The following is an 18,059-nucleotide window of genomic DNA, read 5'->3' as shown; positions in this document are numbered from 1 at the left end:
GCACAGCACTTTTAGAATCGGTTTGAATTCTTCTGCTCTCGTGACATTGAGATTTTGGACAGCATTTTTTGCGAGCTGAGGTGTGTGTGTTGTTGCAAAAGGGGGCGTGGCTGCTGCACTTAACAAAAGGGCCTGCCATCACCATAAAATTTTCCAGCTTGTAATCCGAGAGCGTTGAGAGGTGATAATTACCTGAAAGTGACACCAGCTGTTCCCCAGTGAGCTTTGGTTCAGAGAGCGGGTAGCTTTAATCTGCCAGTGCTTATTTCTGAAGGTACCCTGCATGTCTAACAAGTGAACCTGGAATTTTCTGCCAGTTTCCAGTAGCTTCGGTTTTGTTTTTGCGTTGTGTCATCGCCTGTCCAGCGTCAGCGGGTTAAACACTAAAATCATTTGGAATATTTGCCTACAAAATGTATATTCTAAATTTTTTCCACTATGGGCGGTTTGTTATACACAATTTCTTTTAAATGCAGAGCATTTCATTAAGGGCACAGGGTAAGGCAAAATTTAAAAAAAATGACTTTTTGTTTTTCTTCGCAATTAGGGAAGTTCAATTCCTTGTGCACATTTTCCATATTCACACTTGCCTTAAAAAGTCTTATTTCTCGCTAAAAACCAGTTTTCCCGTAAGCAAGTAGTAAGTGCCCACATCCTCTTAAGAATGTTCTCAGGGTTTATTGTCATTTTTGTTTATCAAAAAACTTCCCGTTTCAGATCAAAATGGTTTTCTGGAACCAGCTGTATTAGGAAATTGCTTAGCAACCATTGCATAGCTGATTTTTAAGTGAGGGCAATCGAAAGACCCTGTTGCACGTTTTTTCCACATTTGCCCTTCGAAGCTGCACACAAAAAAACATCTTTTTTGGGCTTCACACTCTAATGATTGCAACATTGGATGCTGTTCTTTCATTAAATGATGAAGCAATGCATGAGCTAGCATTATGAAATCATTCAGAACAAAACCTGGGCGTAACACCACCATCAAGTGGCTTAAAGAGGTTCACCACAAGCAAAATACTTTGTGAACAGATCTGTACGGATGGTGCACAAAATAGTCAAGGAAGGACAGACGACCGGGTGAAAAGCAATAAAATGACTTTGACAGTGATTATGAAGCTGGTGCTTTTTAAACAAATGGCTGCAGTGGTGTTTATGGCAAAAAAGTATTGTTTTTCACCTTTTTTTTACTTTAAACTCAATTATCTCAAAACAATGTTTTTTCTTACATAGGTACCATTATTTCCTATATCTTCCAAGACAACGAGCTGATTTTTTTTCCCTGTCATCTACATAACTTGTCACACCTGCTGTACTAGAATTGAAAATTTGCACGTAACAGTTTTTTTGGTACACAACTTTTATTACTAAAATAATGCCAAAATTTAGGTACTAACGGATAAAAAATTATAAAAAACTGAATTTTTAAAGAACGTTCATAATTCTACTGCAGTTAAAAAAGCACTAAATTTGAAAGAAAATGATATATAAGTTATGTAGATACCTTTCTTAGATGCCGAGAAAAATGTACCTCAATATGGCCAAAAATACATGGGAGGCATAGGGCTTACCCTGTGCCCTTAACTCAGATGTAGCGTCCGCCGTCCGTCCGCAACAGCGAGCACCTACACTATAAAAAAAAATAATAGTTATCGGCGCCTGGTTTCGATCCCACGACCCTGCGGGCGGAACGCAAGGTACATGATGCTCTTCCCACTGCGCCACAAAGCCGACACAGAATGAAAGGCTACGAACGCGCCTTATATCCTTGACTCATTCAAACTACGTCAAGAAGCTGCTGATACAACGCATTCACTACCACCAACTCCCCAAACACTAAACGTTAACGCAATACACCCACCCCCTATGCGACGCATTTACTCGAGTCCCCCTCGCGGGGAGATGGGCCCAATTTTTTTATCATTTTCTTCGACATCTGGACAATAATTTTGATTTTGATAATCTTTTTCATCATCTGCATTTTATGTAGCTGCAATATATGCCTAACCAATATGTTTAGGGTAAAACTTGTTTTCTCAGATCTCTAAAAATTGGGCAGTTTTCTGCGGTAACAAAAGCGTTTGAAGGCGCTGAAAACACAGACAGAAGAAGGAACACACAAGACAGACAAGGTGCCTTGTCTGACTTCTTTGTTCCTTCATGTGTCCATCTTTTTTGCGCCTTAAAACCCTTTCCACTCATGTTGAACCAACTGGTCTACATCAAGCTCGTTTTTGGTGGACCCTTCGTGTGTCGCTGTCATAAGGGCTCATGGCAAAGCAAGTGCTGCCTGATGTCGCTTGTAGCCTTACCACAACACAATATGCCCTCTTCCTTCCAACAAGCATGCTAAGTGTTTGTTTTATGCATGAAAGGCTATCGGGGGAGGGGGGATTTGGGGAGGAAACATTCATAATGAAATTTCCCTAATGAAATGTCCTTAATGAAGATGGGACTGTCAGTGTGCTAGCCGGAACGCAGGTGAATGGACGGTAGTAAACTTTGTTCCTCAAGTGGCTTGGGTGTACGTTCTGGTAGCCATGGTCGGCTGTTAGAATCCCGTAGCCACAACGTTAAAATTAACATTTATAACTACTGCTTCAAATATCACTGCATCAAGCAGTGATTCAACAAACATGATAACTGCGATAGTTGGTTTGCTAGCATTCTTGTCCAAACAGCACAAAGTGGACAGGACGGGAAGGGCTAAAGACTGACATTCAGTGCTAGTTTGTCGTCATTTTTAACCCTTCTTGTCCTGTACACCTCCCACGCTGCTTAGTCAAGGAAGTGATTGCTTCTGCAGTGGGAGAAAAGACCTTGGCTAGGGTGAGCTGAATATCGTCAATGTTTGGTTGGTTTGGAAGGAGTTCCTGGCCGTATTGTCACAGAAACGAATTTTTATAGAATGTCTATTTCGTAAAATTGTGTTCCCGTAGCCAGTAAGCATGGCTATTATAACTTGCGTTGGTGATGCCCAGAATCACTCACGACAGCCTGCTTCATATACGAAGTGTTCTCTGACAATGTTGCGGCTAAACATGAATCTAAAATGTACTGGCAGTGTGGTTTCCCTTAGCCGTGGCTTTTTTGACAGCCCCTCTTCTCAACCACGCAGGTGTTATTAATGAGGGTGGGAAAGTGTGCATGCATGACGAGAATCCGTAGTAGGCCCACAATAGTTCGCACTCACTGGTACACTTTTAGTGTGAAATTTTCTGGCAGGGTTGGCTTCCCCACATTACTGCGGTGTGTGAAAAGAAGAAGCCTGTGCAAAATGGACTGTAAGGACGAGGATTTTCGGTCGCTGCAAAATATCGAACATGCATACTGGTAGTTTCCTGACCTGCAAAAATGTCAGGTTACCCTGTAGCTTATTTATAACAATGCTACTACTAATAGTAGGCTGTCTCTGCAGTTAAAAGGATTCATGATGGACAGTAGATGTGATTTGTTTTTGAAGGTCTGCTTCTTGAGCTCTTATTTATTTGGATAGTTTTGAGCTGTTACTGGGCAGTCTGAAACTGCTCTTGCAATAGGAATTCAATGGGAAGGTAAAGTACGGAGCTGCATTGGTGCAGTTCAAAGCAGTACAAATTTAAATTACAAATAAGATGCATAGACCTCGAAATCCTATTCCAGTTGGCGAATATGGCTGAGTGCCATCCCACTGGAAGCCTTAATGTTGTGTGTGTGTGTCCAATGGTTGGGTGTCATCGGTGCCTTCTTTTAGAATGGGTGTGTGCTGTGCACTCGTCTTCTGCACAGATGGCGGCCCACCAGCTGCTGATGCACTACTCCAGTGCAGTGCAGAGCCAGAGCGTGGCGGTGGTGCGGAGGCATGCGCAGGCGGGGGACAAGGCCCAGTACGGGGACCTCTGCCAGGTGGGTCGAATCCCTGTCGGCATCGAGGTGTTGTGCTGTAGGGGTTCACACTGATAGGTGTTTAAAAGTTGGCATGCTGCAATGTAGAACCAACGTTTATTACGTTTTTTTTTTGTGTCCAGAACCAGCAGGGACTGCAACTGCCTTCCGGCCCCTGTTGTCTTAATCGCAGATCATTCCATTTTTAAGACCGCACTTCTTGACTGTGTGGCATGCAACTGTTTGCCATTTTGCCTATTGCTTGCTTATTATCGTTCCTTTTTTTGAGGGGCGAAGCCCCTTAGGAGTTGGGGCTATTGACGTCTCCTGTTGTCGTCATTGTCGTAATCTTCATGTCTCATGTAGTCACGGTACTAAAACACCCGGAAAATTGTTTACGCCTCGCGCTACAACGTGATGTGTACTAAAAAAACACCAGGACACTCGTTTACGCCTTGCGCTAGAGAGCTTCGTGCCTCAAAGACAAGAGACTTTTACAGCAAAGGTGTATACCTGTATTCCCCAACAGTTTCATCTCTGTTGACAAAGGCGCCAAGGCACCAAGAATACGCTTACACACTGCATGCTTCACCCCTCCCCAGGTTTCATGTTAGTGGAGATGGTACGGGATTTTTTTGTATTTGATTTGTACCGCATCCTCTCTGTAATGCCTGAATGGTCCGTAGAGTATGCAGATAAATAAACACATAAATAAATATACCAGAGGGAAATGGGGCGCCAGTGTTCAAGTGAGGTTTACTTCTTCAGTGAGCCTGCCGTCATGCACTGGTAGGAATGCTCCACTTGTCCCTGGCATCATGGCTCACCAACAGGCTTGAAAGTTGGCTTTGGCTGCAACAACACAAAAGTATTGTTGTAAAAGGTTGCCTAAAGTTGTTTGATTAGTTCAAGAAAGCAGCTGCAAAAGATTAATTTGTCAGGGAATATTTAGAAGCTTCATGAAAGATGAACGAGAAAAGAAATGCTGCCCATTTTAGAGCGCAGCTCTTGTTAAGCGCCCCCTCCCAAGGTTTCGCGTAGCCGTTGGCTTCGTCATGACCGAGTGAACGAAGAGGACTCCGAAGATAGACGAGACAGAGCGGGGAGGAAAGTGGGGAGGATAAAAGTACGATGGAAGTGTTGGCTGCCCCAATTCACATGTGGGGTTTTAACCGATGGAAAGAAGACACATTCCCGTGCACTGAAGATATCGGAAAAATAGAATGAAAAAGATAAACAAACAGCCGCAATAGAAAATCACTGTAACTGCCCCTTTGACAGGTTCATCTGATGTCACCACATGTCCACACAGGCTGATTATCGATTTATGATAACAACCTATCGTTACCAAGTTACCACAAGTGCTAGCAGTTAACTCACATCACAGCAACTGCTCATAGGTGCCAGTGATTACGTCTCAGGTTTTAAAAGTCTCTCTGTCTGGACAAACACTTCCAGTGAATTTCAGTGGCCTTGTAGATTGTGCTGCTTGCATTCATGAACTTGCCTTGCTTAGGCAGGAACTGTGCATGTTGCAAGAGGGAAAAGGTTTGGGTGTGTTGGTAGATGGACAACAAAGGGCAAGGTAGGACAACGAAGGACAACACAGAGGCGGGACAAGTGCTCTTCCCATCTCTGCCTTATCCTTCATCCTGTGTGCAATTGCATTCATAGTGATTACCATAAAGGTTACTCTTCAATTGCTTCATGTTTTGTTCATGTATGGCTGATTAGTATTGCTCAAGGTTGTGCAAGCTGATCCACTTTTAATTGATTAGAAGAAGATCGATTAGTATTGTTCTCATTAGTATTAGTAGTATTACTATTAGTATTAGTATTTTACTGATTATTATTGCTCAAGGTTATACAAGCTGCTGCACTTTTAATCATTCTTCCATATTCACCCTCTTGATGTAATACTCTGTGCGACATAATAAACAGATAACCTGAAATATGCGAGACTAGAATGGCACAAGCCGCTGCCACGAGCCACAGTCTTCAAAAACTTATTGCAGCAGTGAGTTCAAAAGGACCTAGTGTGCACTTGAGGAGCCATACTTGCCGCAGCAAGGTGCCGCAGAATTTAAGCCTGTTGCACCACTAATCATGAGGTCGCGAACCCTACCTTTCAGGCTGTGGTGACCACATTTCGCACAAAATCCAAAAACAAAGCACTCACCCAAACGAGATTTTGGTGCATGTTTAACACACCCCTGAGTAGTACTTCTCTTTCATTTTGAGTTGCTGATCCATTTATTCTTGCGCTACAGACGTCTGGCCTCCTGGTTACCGTATTTTTGCGTGTATAACCCGCTCCTGCATATAACCCGCACCCCCACTTCCTGTTGATGTATGAAAAAAATGTATCCCTGTGTCTTGCCTGCATATTTTCTACATAAGAGGATGGACCAAATCTACTACTCAAGCAGCATTACACATTTGCTTATGCAAAAGAACTTGCCTAGCTGACTACGTAACTAGATGACTTGCCGCATACATTTCTTCAGGTTGGTATATTGTTGACCTGTGTGTGCAAAATAAGCACTGTCAATCGGATAACAGTGGCTTGGTCGTCATTACTGCTGTAGGGGCATCACGGCCCAACGCGCATTGCGGTGAAGCTGCACCAAAGGAAATACCTTGCATATAATCCGCATCTCTACTTCACTCATGAAGTTTTCGCATTTTTGGAGCGGGTTATACACTTGAAAATACGGTAGCTCAGGTGATTGACTGCCCTAGATAGGTCGTGGTTCCAGGTTGGAATCCTGGACTAGAGCGAATTTTTTCTTCAACTGCAGAGTTTCCAAGAAAACTGGGTAACTTTTCTTTGTAGCCATACGGCTGCATCTTAGGTGGTGTTACGTAAGTGTGCCCACATGCCTCGTAGCCGAGGTATATGCTCCACATGCTGACCCTGCCTGTACCACTGTTACCGGTACCATGTGCAGCTGGTTCCCCCCGAGCGGCTGCTGCCCTGCCTGGTGGAGCTGTGCCAGGCGCTGTGGCAGATCATGTGCAGCTACCGGGCCCTGCTGGCCTGGCACCAGCACCAGAGGGGAGGGGGAGGGGAGGAGGGGGAGGGGCCCACTTCTCCCGGTAGGTGGTGGGGACAGTGGGGGTGTGGTGGGTGGAGACCCTCCGCCCAGTGACCCTCCTCCTATCATCATTGCAGCGGCTGGTGGGGGAGGGGAGGGGGAAGCGGGGGAGAGGGACCTGGAGGCCCGCTACGTGAGCAACAAGCTGGCCGAGGGCCTGCAGCGCATCTGGCAGGACATCCAGAAGAAGGTCACCTGCCTGCTGCTGGCCTCGCACATTGCGGGCTTCAAGTTCAACCAGTTCATACAGGTGCTGGACGTGGTGCGCAGGTGGGTGCAGCTGGATGGCGAGGCAAAGAGGTGGGTGTTGCGAATAGCAGATGTGGCTCCTGGAACATACTGCACCAGCATCATCACATTTCTGAGCGCTGTTCGGTCAGAGTCTTCATGAGTGCTGTCGCCTCATTCAAAACCTTTGTCGCTTGGGCTTTCCTGGCAGCGCGTTTTGCTTTCAGCCGGTCCATCATTGAGCGAAAATTTCCGGCTTACCTGCTTGGCAGGCAGTCAGGTCCACGCGTTGCCTCTCTGGGTGCGGTTGAGCCGCACCCAGAGAATCACCTCGTTGCGGTTGAGCCGCCAGGGAACAGAGCCATGAAACACCCTATTGAACCCCTTTAATGGCGATGACAATGATGATGATACTGGTGTGGTATGTTCCACAAGCTGCATCTACTATTCGCAACAGTGGGCCCTTATGAGGCGAAGAGCTAGCTAGCTTCCAGTTTAGAAAAACTGTGCGTAAAGGATGGGACTATAATGAGAGACAGGACAGGCGCACACTCACAACTCAGTCGGAAAGATGAGCGTGAAAAACTTTACCAACCCTTTCTAAAGAAAGTTAATAGAAACGCGAAAGCTTGCTCACAACAAAACTTTCTCGGAAGTGCAACAAAACCTTCGCTATAGTTGCATCCAACCTTCGCTAAAAGTGAGTCTAATCGATCGTTAAACCTTAAAAGATGCAAATCACAAACGAAGAATGAACCCATGTGACAATTTTTTGCGCTGTAAGTTAGCACATTATATGAACGATCTAAACGTATAACTTTATGAGGTAGAGGTATACTGTTGTACTCCTTCTTTCTGATTGATGTGTGTATTGTCTTATCGGAAACCATTCCTTGTTCGCGATTTTCAAGTAACCGTTTTTAAACAATGGATGCCCAGTTTCACGCACGCGCCGAGGGTACAGAGATGATGAGAGCTTTTTGGTCGACCAACCAGGATATGGGAAAATGCATTAGTTTTTTGACAGGACGCCATCGGTCCGACACAGACAGCTTTTGCTTTAAAAAAATTAAACCGCTTTTCTCAAGAGAAAAATAGTTAAAACACGAAGCTTCCTCTTATGCATCCTGCATCAAAGTCCAAAACCCAAGCTACTTTCACATTGTCAGAATGGTGCAGTCAGACGGTTGTCGGCTTCAATAGGCCTTATGCAAAAGTTCCGCTCTCTTACGGAGCCAAAGCAAACCCTCCTTTCGACTCCATGTTAAAGGAATACACAAGCGTTTTTTTGTGCCATGCTGACTCGCTGCTTGCCTCGTGGTGTTTCATTGTATATGATGACGAATGGATGGTGTATGGAGTTGTTTGTGTTGCTCCTGCTCCTGTGCGGCTTTTCAGAGACATATATTATCCGTACAAAACGCAGTCGCAGCGGCACCAAGGGCAGAGTCACAAGCTTGCCACTGAATTGAAGGAATCATCTTCGGTGAAGGGCTGCAGCAAAGTAGGGCTGTCCGAATGTTAAATAAGTGTCCCTTTTCTTGGCAGTCGGCCATGCCTTACATGCTTGTTCAATTCAGGAATGCAGTGGAATGACCCCCGCGAAAATGATATGATGTGATGATTGCCATGAGGGTGGAAAAAAACTAGTTCCTTTAACCAGTTTTCTTAACTGAAAATTTGTGTTAGCTTGTAATCGCTAAGACGCTATGATAGGTTCAGCCATTTAAACTTGTGAACAGGAATCATTCGTAAAGTGAAGGGTTGTCACCACACGGAACGACATACTCAACGAAATAGCCACCCCATCACCCTCCTCCTCCTTTCTATACCTCCCCAAGCCCGCACTGAAAACGTTCAAAAATCATTCATTGCTCTAATCGCCGAACCAGAGCATCCACACTTACCTGCACATAAGTTTTTCCCAGAACGGCTCCTTTCTCTGCGTTATCATTTTCGCTGTAGAGCACCTTTGCACAGCAGGGTTTCTTTTTTTTTTTCCCTTTCTTTTTTGCAGTCGGCGCTTTTTTTGCACTCTTGTTGTCTAATTGCACCAAGTAATCTTCACTTATGGCCAGAACAATCACAGATCAAGCAGTGGCTGGGGTTCCGCGCAGAGCGTATTCACGCGACCACTCGAGTTCATTACGCATGCCAATTGGTGTTTACAGAGTATGCTCACATCGCGTGCAAAACCTACTGTGGGAAATTGTCGATGCTGTGGGCACGTAAAAAAACTGATTCTTGCATCAGGCCGCGAATTGTAGTAAAGTAGCTCTCGGATTCACAAAGCACAGTGGTTGCAGACTATACGTTCAAACGAAAATAATTTCAAACACCGAATGGGCAAAAACAAACGCTAACCTGTCAGTATGAGGCACATGCACATAGCCGTTCCATTTAGTGTTCGCTTAAAATCGTTTTATATCCTCAATTGCGGTCGCGCCGATCGCCGCAGTACATAGTTGCCGGCAATCACCTCCGCGTTAGCGTGAAGTAACTGGCTGATTCAAGACAAGCAGGCAGTTTTTCCGGTAACACCTTTCATATTACAAGGATATAATATCTTCTTCTCATTGTTGCATGAACAAAGGTAAGACAGACAACAATTCGGGCATCCTGGACTACAGCACACGCCAGATCGCCCAACATTCTCTGCAGTTAGTTGCTCCGCTTTCCCGTTCAACCCTTGAACATGACAGCCGCTCTTACGGTGGCCGCGAGGGGGCAGCAGATTTTGCAAAAGGCCTATACGTGAAGGTCCCAGGTGGGATTCTGGCCAGAGGAAGGGTTTTTTAATCTTTTTTCTTGAGGCACTTGATGTGCCTTCGCTTATCATCATCATTTTGGGAAACCCATTGTGCAGGAAAGCCAAACGCACTGCAGGAAAGCCAAAAACATTGGCTTTCCTGCAGTGCGTTTTTGCACAAAATTGAATGCCATTAGTGAGGATTGAAATCTTCGCTGCAGTATATGCCGCTTATTGCACACTCGCACGAGGCAGCCAGTTTTATCAGCACATCATCCTCTTTAAGAATTCTTGCTCATTCCCGCACAAAGTAATGGAAGTGATTCAGGCAGGATGCGTTCGTAGTTGCCTGTCCTGCACGGAACAAGGAGCTGCTCTGAATATCAACAGGCGGCTGTGTTGTTAAGCAGGAGTGGTTTCATCGTTGCATGTTATGTTGTTTCCCTGTCGTGCGCAGGTTGATGGACATAGGACAGGACTTCTGCAGCAGCCAGTCAGAGGAGCTGCAGCAGTCACTGCGGCAACAAAGCTTTAACTACTTCAAGGACTACCACCGGTCAGTGTCTCTCCCTCCCTCCCTCCCTCTCGCTCCTCTCTCTCTCTGTCTTTGTCTGTCTCCTCTCTGTCTCTCTCTCTTCTCTTCTATCTCTCTTCTCTCTCTATGCCGTTTCCATAATTCACAAAGTTCTGTCCTCCCCCCTTTGGATCACGTGTGCATAATACCCTGTGCAGGAGTTGCATGGAGGAGCTGCGCATGTTCCTGGAGAATGAGAGCTGGGAGCTGGTGCCCGTCAAGCCCTCTTTCTCCATCCTACAGCTGCAGGTCCGCCTCTCCTCCTCCTCCTCCTGACTCAAATTACCACAGTTGCGATGTCAGTTGTGTCTAGAAATTTTTTTAGGGGAACACTTCTAGAGGCATGCAAATGTCGTGAATGCATTGTGGTTTTCGACTTGGAAACGTCTGTTAGAGACATGCGCTGAGGCCTGCATGAGTAATTTGGGCATGCTAATGATGGAATGAACAGGAGAGGAGCAAGGTAGGAACCCTGCTGAATGCCTTCTTTGCTTGTCGTTGCCAACTTGGTAGTATGTGCTGAGTCATAACGACCCGGCCGGGAAGAAAAGAACACTAAGGGAAAAGGATGGCGATGATAACGAGAGCGCACATGTAGCGATTGGGCACTAATGCTTTCACATTCACTACATCACAAAGGGTGCTTAGGTGGTTCCTGTAATTCTTCTGGTAGACAAGCAACAATAACAAAAAAAGCCCTGCTATTGGGAGTGAGCCACTTCAAACTCAGCACAAGTGGGGTTTGGACTTCAAACGTGTGGGCTGAAATGGACTGACAACATTGTTCTGGTGAGTGCAACACTCCTTGGCCCTCCCTGTTCCAGGAGCTGCGGTTCCTGCAGTCATCGCAGCCGCCCAGTGTGGCCCCAGGGTCGCCAGGGGGCCGCCCAGAGGCGCGGCCCGGTGATGTGAAGCGCCTCTTCGACCCCACCTGCCAGCCCTTCGTGCTGCAGCAAGAGGAAGAAGAGGAAGACCTGTTTGACCCCGTCGCTGCAAGCCCGGCTGTGAGTGCTTTTTCTCCTTTCTCCTCGCCTTAGGGGCACACTGGTCTTAAACCAAAAAACTTTATTTTTGAAGTTATGATAATGAAACTTGGGGGCATATGTAGTGTTTCATTCTGGTTGTAGATATAAAATTTGCGTTTGTGGTAAATGACTACACTCAAATTTATTCAGATTTTTATGTTTGATTTTGAGACAGCCGATTTAACCCTTTCGCCGCCCCTTTCGAGATAACTCGTGCAACCACACGCGCCCACTCGCTGCCACTTCTGAGTCAAGTCGTGTGAAAAAAATCATTGCGGGCATGTCGTGCCATCTGGTGGAAAATCGCATAAATGTGCAGATTGTGTTTGATAAATTTGAGAAGACAGGTGGAACGCATGTTTGCACAAAACCAACATGAACTTTCACAGAACGAACATTAAAAAAATACCCGGTAGGGAGTGAGGACCAGACATAAAGAAAACTCGCCAGTGAAAGGGTTAAAAGAACCGTTGGAGGGACATGGCTGAACAAGATACCGGTGAACAAATCAAGCAGTGCAATAAGACCATCATCATCATTCTACCTGGTCTGTTGCAGAAGTGCTAACGTTTAAAGTTGGGGCCTGGAAGGCAAAACCGGTTTTTCTGGTTGCCACCTCTCAAGCCCGAACTTCAAACAGTTGTAACTTCTGCCACAGGCCAGGTAGAATGATACTGTTAGTCTTATTGCACTCCTTGATTTGTGCACAGTTCACTGGTTTCTTGTTCAGCTGCATCCCTCCAGCAGTTTCTTTCACAAAATCTGTCACGAAATCAAACATAAAAATCCAAATAAATCTGAATATGGTCGTTTTACACAAAAACAAATTTCATATCTACAATCAGAATAAAAAGCTATATATGCTTCCCCCCAACCCCTCCCACAGTTTTCATTATCATAACTGCAAAAATAAACTTTTTTGGTTTTTAGAAATTATTGGAGGTGACAAAGGTTAACCTGTAAGTTAATGGTTAAAGAAAAAGAATATTTTACTGGTATTAGAAAACTTCTTCTTTGTTGCATCAGGGAGATGCATGAGGTCGTGTATAGTCATCTCCCTTGAGAGGGAAGCTGTCTGAACTGCAACCTTCAACAGCATGCCAAAAGCACCTCGTAGAAGCAATGCCTGCTTGGTGATTGGCCAATTTTGTTGCCTCCCTAACCGCTTATATAGTGTGTTTGAGTCTACAGAAAACTGCCAGACTCGCAAAAAAGCAGCACATGCAGCACATGTAAAGCACATGCAGCACATGTAAAGCAGCACATGAAAGTGCTGCTTTACTGACTGCTTTGTAGCTGCTTGGTCCCTCAATCTCACCATCGATGGTGCGCCGACTGGGCTGTCGTGCGCCCCTTTGAGTATAAGCGAAAGGATGGATCCCATCATCCAGTAGATATAGCTAGACGGCAGGCTGCGAAACCTCAAGCAAAGGCAAACTTTTACGTTGGAAATAAAATTTCGCCAAAAGGGCAAGATGAACTGAAGAAAACACACCACACTGCGCTGTGTGGTGTGTCTTCTTCTGTTTGTCATGTCCTTCTAGGGCAATTTTATTTCCATTATGTCCGACCAACTAGCCCATCAGATTACTTTGACAAACTTTCACTCACCGCTGTGTGCAAAGTCTTTGCTTTGGGTAATGATAGCTAAGTTAGAAGAGATAAACCTAGGCCTTTTTTTTTCTTCTAATTTGTGTAAAATGCAGGTGACACTTGCTTTTTTATGTCTAGCAGTCTTTATGTGCTAGGGCAGAAAGGGTAGAAGGGCAAAGCCCCCTCAGGGATTCACAGTCCCTGCAGTTATGATGATGAGATGGCCATCTTTTGAGGCCACACACAACCTAGCAGTGTAGTGTAGCTACTGGCACAGCTGTTGGCAAGTGTTGCTCTCCTATATACTTCTTGTACCTTATTGGCCTGTCAAAAAAGACCGTTGGACATTCAATGAGACTCAGTTCTGTTAGGGTCTTTAATTGGACCGATTAGATACGCTGCCGTATCTCCCCATTGGATGTGCCATGGAACCAATAGGGGATCAGTTTAGTTACTGTTGGACCTTCAATTAGATACATTGACTCCAACGCTGTAGTCACTAAGGTTGTTCATAGTACAGCACTGCACGGACCGCAACTTGTAGGCCCGTCCCGATAGAGACACGGCCCAAACTTGCCCCGAACCCGACAAATTTTTGAAATGTGAGGCCGATCCCGGCAGAATTCAATAAAATAAGCCCGAACCCACCAGACTGTTGTTAAATGTCCTCCGGAGTCCGACAGGCTGTAAACATGAACTCGAAGAAGTTTCCTGTTAACCTAAAAAGCGTAAGCACAAAGCGTATACGACTACTTTGGATATAAATTTTCTTTAAACGCGGACCGAGCTTTGTACAACTCAAATATCCCGACTTAGAAGGTGGATTTTCCGAGAGTTGCGGCACTTTATTTGCCGTAGTCTTGAAATCAAGGCACATCGAAGATACCTTAACTGGTTCAAGGAAAAGTGGGTAATTTTTTTTCATTATTGCAACTCTTTAACAGATATTACACATTTCATTGTTCCATTCCTTGCTGAAATTCGAGCATATGATGCGTCCCGTTTTACCACTTCATTTTTGTCTTTCCCTCTAGTTATGTTAGCAGCATTATTGTATCTGTGCTTATTTTCTTTCTTGCCTTTAATCATTGTTTTAAAAAAATCCTTACCTGAAAAAAATCATGGGCTCTGTTTTGAGAGAGACAGAGAGAAGTGAACTTTAGGGAGACACTGGTCTTGAGGACATGTTTGTTATTTTTTAGCCTATGTGTTTGAGACTTACGCATTATGTGTATTTCAACATCCTGAACACAAATATGCAGTCTGCTTTCATCTAGGTGGTGTAAGTTTGGAGTTGTGTGACATTTTATGCCAATCCATTTCAGGCAATTTTTTCGTTATCTACCTATGAAATACTCGAATACTTTTTATTCCTTTGTCCTCTAGAAGGATCAGGGAGTGCAACTATACCACAGCAGCAATTTTACATTGTTTCTCCAACTGCAGTAAACTTATGAAAAGTCAGTTGATCGATTTCCAATGTTTTCGTAAAACAAACAGCACGAAAGGTTGTGCTAGCAAAAATAAGTGCTAGATTTTTGTGGTTTTATTGCATTGTTCAGTTCCTAAGCTTTCGAATGCTGCAAAAATTATACAAATCTGACCAGTACATCCCTAGCTACTGTACCCGACAGTTGACCTCGTGGGGAAAAAAAGTGGTCCTGACAAAACAAGGCATGAAGTTTGGGAACATAGGTGAAAATGGTCATTGAGGCAAGTTCAAAGGGCAACATCCGCGTAAATACTTATGATACAGCTATAATATTTTGCAGGTACATTCTTCGGGACCTGTAGACTGCAAATAAGATTACCTAATACAAAAAATTGATTTTTTTGCTACATTTTTGGTCCTCAAGACCAGTGTCGCCCCTTAACCTGAGAGATCAATGAGAAAAGTTTTCATTCTCAACAATTTGGAATTTCCGGCACGGGGCTGCCGAGCCTCAGACACCGCCCAGGCCAGCTCGGGCCTGAGATAATTTTTGTTCAAGCCTGAGCCAAGCCCGGGCCTGAGAAAATTCATGCTACGAGGCCCGAGCCCAGCCTGTGGACCAGTGGACTAGTTTTTCAGTGCACTAGATGGTCAAGAAAAATCGCGCTTGAATGGTTTGAGGGGGTTAGTGTCACTAGATAAGGTAAGCCATGCAAGACAGCACCGGTGGCCAATTTGGTGTTTACCAGTGTTGTGAGATTGCCGCATCTGTGGCCTCGCTGTTTACTTTGACTGTGTCGTTTGTTAACAATTCACTACCGAAGATGCAGCAAAACGGCATCTTTGGACTCACTTCTGCTGCTGAAATGCTGTTGCACGGGTTATCTTCGATTCGCAATTGGAACGACATCCATCGCACGCAGCCTTAAGCCCATACTACATGGAGTGATTTCGCCTGCGAATTCGCTGATGCGGCGCCGCTCGTGCGGCAAAACCACCTTTTTTCGTTGCTGCGGCAAAGTGCCAAACATTTGAAGCGGTCGAGCAAACGCCGCTCGTGCGGCGTGTGCGGCGTAGAGGGGCCGGACCTGCGGCCAATAGGAGCACAGCTCGGCACCACTTGCACGCTTGGAAACCAGATGGCGTTGCTTGTATGAGCGCGACAAAAGCACGGGCACACCAAAACGTTTGTCTTCTCTGCTGTGTGTGCGTATATTGATAAAGAATTGGCGATTCTTATATAAAACCGCAAATAAACTTATATTTACCGCAAACCAGGCAGAAACAACTTGCCAAGAAAGTAAAATAAAACCACCCTTGTTAAAATCGCAACAACCTTTGCTGGTGGCAAACTTGATTCAGTCTGCAAACAAGGCGCATCTGAAATGCGAAAATCGTGGCGTTCGCAGGCCCCATGTAGACGGCAATTCCAGGCATTGCGAACTTCGCAAGTGCGAATGTTCGTTCCAGCGGATTCGCAGGCGAAATTCGCTCCATGTAGAACGGGCTTTAGAGCAGGGAGGACAAGCTCAGTCTACCACAGTTCACCGAGTCAAAACACATTAAACAACAAAATGGCAGCACCCATGAACCGTCGCAATGTAAACAAATGTCACATGATGCACATGACCAATGATCACGGTGGCGGCACGGAACAATAGGGGAAAAGAGTGCTGATACTCTGAAAGCTTATCTAGTGACACTAGAGGGGGTTATGGGGTTTATCTAATGGCGGCTGCCTTGGTGTCCCTGGTGCAGGACGGTGGTGGGGAGGTGGACTCGGACGACTCGGACGTGCCCGAGGAGCTGAAGCGTGACTACGTGGACGAGATGACGGGCGACACCCCCCACCACACGAGGTGACTGTGCGTCGTGTGCTATGTGCACGGCAACATTTGGTCCTGCGCGATACTACAAAGAGCCAGGGTTGTTCCTCAGTGTACACCAGTTGTGAAACTCCGCTTCGGAACCCGGAACATCTGAGCACCCCTGTTTTGTTGGAGCTCAGGGGCAAGGGTACTGGCATGGCAAGTAGACAAAAACTGCATTTTGCTAAACGTTTATTTTTATCATCACTGTCATCGTCAGCCTAATCAGCTCTACTGCAGAACGAACGCCGCTCCCGTTGACCTCCAACTGCTCCTAATAACAAACCTTAAAACAATAAAGCCTGCTCTCCAAATTAGCGAACATTAAGTTGGGCAATGTCCACTAATGTTTCGATGATTTTTTCTTTTATGACTTACGACAGCAGCTGCAAGCGCTTGAGTAACACTTCAACTCCCTCTTGCCAGATGGCAGGCCACTCAGCTTTTCCCATGCGTGCCCCTGTTTGCCCGCAGCGTAGCGGGCCAACCACCAAACAGTTTTCGATGCATGGGGGGTCTGTAGGGAGCTTCGCAACTGGTTCATACATTGAGTAATGCTGACAAACAGCCTCTCTCTGAAATGCGTGCTGCTTACATCTACTGAAACTACATTTGAGTAGTGTTTGACTGGACTCAGGTGCCAAACATTTTGTGTTCAGGTTCACCATTTTGTAGTCCATTTTTTCAGTTCTGGCATTTATTTTGTACCACCCTAGAGCTGACTGGACGGCACAGGTTAAGTTCGCTTTTTTTTTTTTTGCTATATGGTGTTTTCTTTGCATCTTCTTGCAGCGAATACAGCAGCATAATGTGTTGAAATTTCGGGCTGTGGTCTTGTAGGAATATCAGCCAATAAATGTTGAGGGAAGGTTTGACATCTTGGCACCATGTGCACTGACAATGTTGACTAGGCCTTGTGTATATGCACGATGGTAGTACGTAGTAAGAAGGCGGATGAAACCAACTGTTTAGGAAAGAAAAATTCTGTGCAGCTTGGTATTGGGCACTATGGGCCACAATGTGGTCGACTTGTGCAGTCAAGCAGTATTAAATTGGGGTCAAGTGTTGTGTGTTGATTCCTCACATTTTGCCGTATCTTGGTGCTGCTGTCGCAGGAAGGTCAGTCGGCAAGGCACGCAGGCCAGCCCGTTTGTCACCAACACCAGCCTCAACGTGCTGCGCCAGTTCGGTGGGTGCCCTCGCACAACCTTGCCCCGTTTTTTTGGTCTGCTATTTGGTCTGCTTTTCGAAAAGCACACTTGCAAGGCGAGGATTTGGCCCTGTGGGAATTGAAGGGAGCCCATCAGTGGCTGTGCTACCTCGTTTGTTTCCGTGCTCATTCGATGCTAATTGAGCTGTAATTGAAGGGGGATGGGGGTCGTTAAACAATTTTTTTTAATTTTTAATGAACTCTGTGAAACTTGTCAAAAAGCTTGCTGCTTTTTTCCCCACGGCCTTCAAGTATGCCATTATTTTTTGAGTCGGTCAATTAGTTTCCAGGATAATTACAGATAATTAGCCATTTTTGTAGGAACAATAGACAAAACAGTGTTTTGTGAGAAAGCTATAGTGTTCATATTTGCTAGTACTATGAACACTGGTGAATGCACTGTAGGAAAGGGTTTTTT

The 18,059-nt window shown here is 45.3% G+C and overlaps 1 protein-coding gene across 1 annotated transcript in view; it reads left to right on the top strand.

Annotated features, from left to right (window-relative positions):
* The window catches only part of Vps50 (vacuolar protein sorting 50), a 68,353-nt gene that overhangs the window by 27,200 nt on the left and 23,094 nt on the right, over positions 1 to 18,059 (top strand). Inside the window, exons 11-18 of the mRNA XM_077697920.1 lie at positions 3,769 to 3,885; positions 6,816 to 6,949; positions 7,077 to 7,232; positions 10,397 to 10,495; positions 10,672 to 10,762; positions 11,338 to 11,517; positions 16,322 to 16,422; positions 17,547 to 17,620. Of these exons, the coding sequence (XP_077554046.1) occupies positions 3,769 to 3,885; positions 6,816 to 6,949; positions 7,077 to 7,232; positions 10,397 to 10,495; positions 10,672 to 10,762; positions 11,338 to 11,517; positions 16,322 to 16,422; positions 17,547 to 17,620 (952 nt within the window). The remainder of the gene's footprint in view (positions 1 to 3,768; positions 3,886 to 6,815; positions 6,950 to 7,076; positions 7,233 to 10,396; positions 10,496 to 10,671; positions 10,763 to 11,337; positions 11,518 to 16,321; positions 16,423 to 17,546; positions 17,621 to 18,059) is intronic.

Source organism: Haemaphysalis longicornis, unplaced genomic scaffold (genome assembly GCF_048455015.1).
Source record: "Haemaphysalis longicornis isolate Haplotype H1 unplaced genomic scaffold, Haemaphysalis longicornis Haplotype H1 scaffold_2, whole genome shotgun sequence".
Classification (NCBI taxonomy): Eukaryota; Metazoa; Arthropoda; class Arachnida; order Ixodida; family Ixodidae; genus Haemaphysalis; species Haemaphysalis longicornis.
This window is presented reverse-complemented; position numbering and strand designations above follow the sequence as displayed.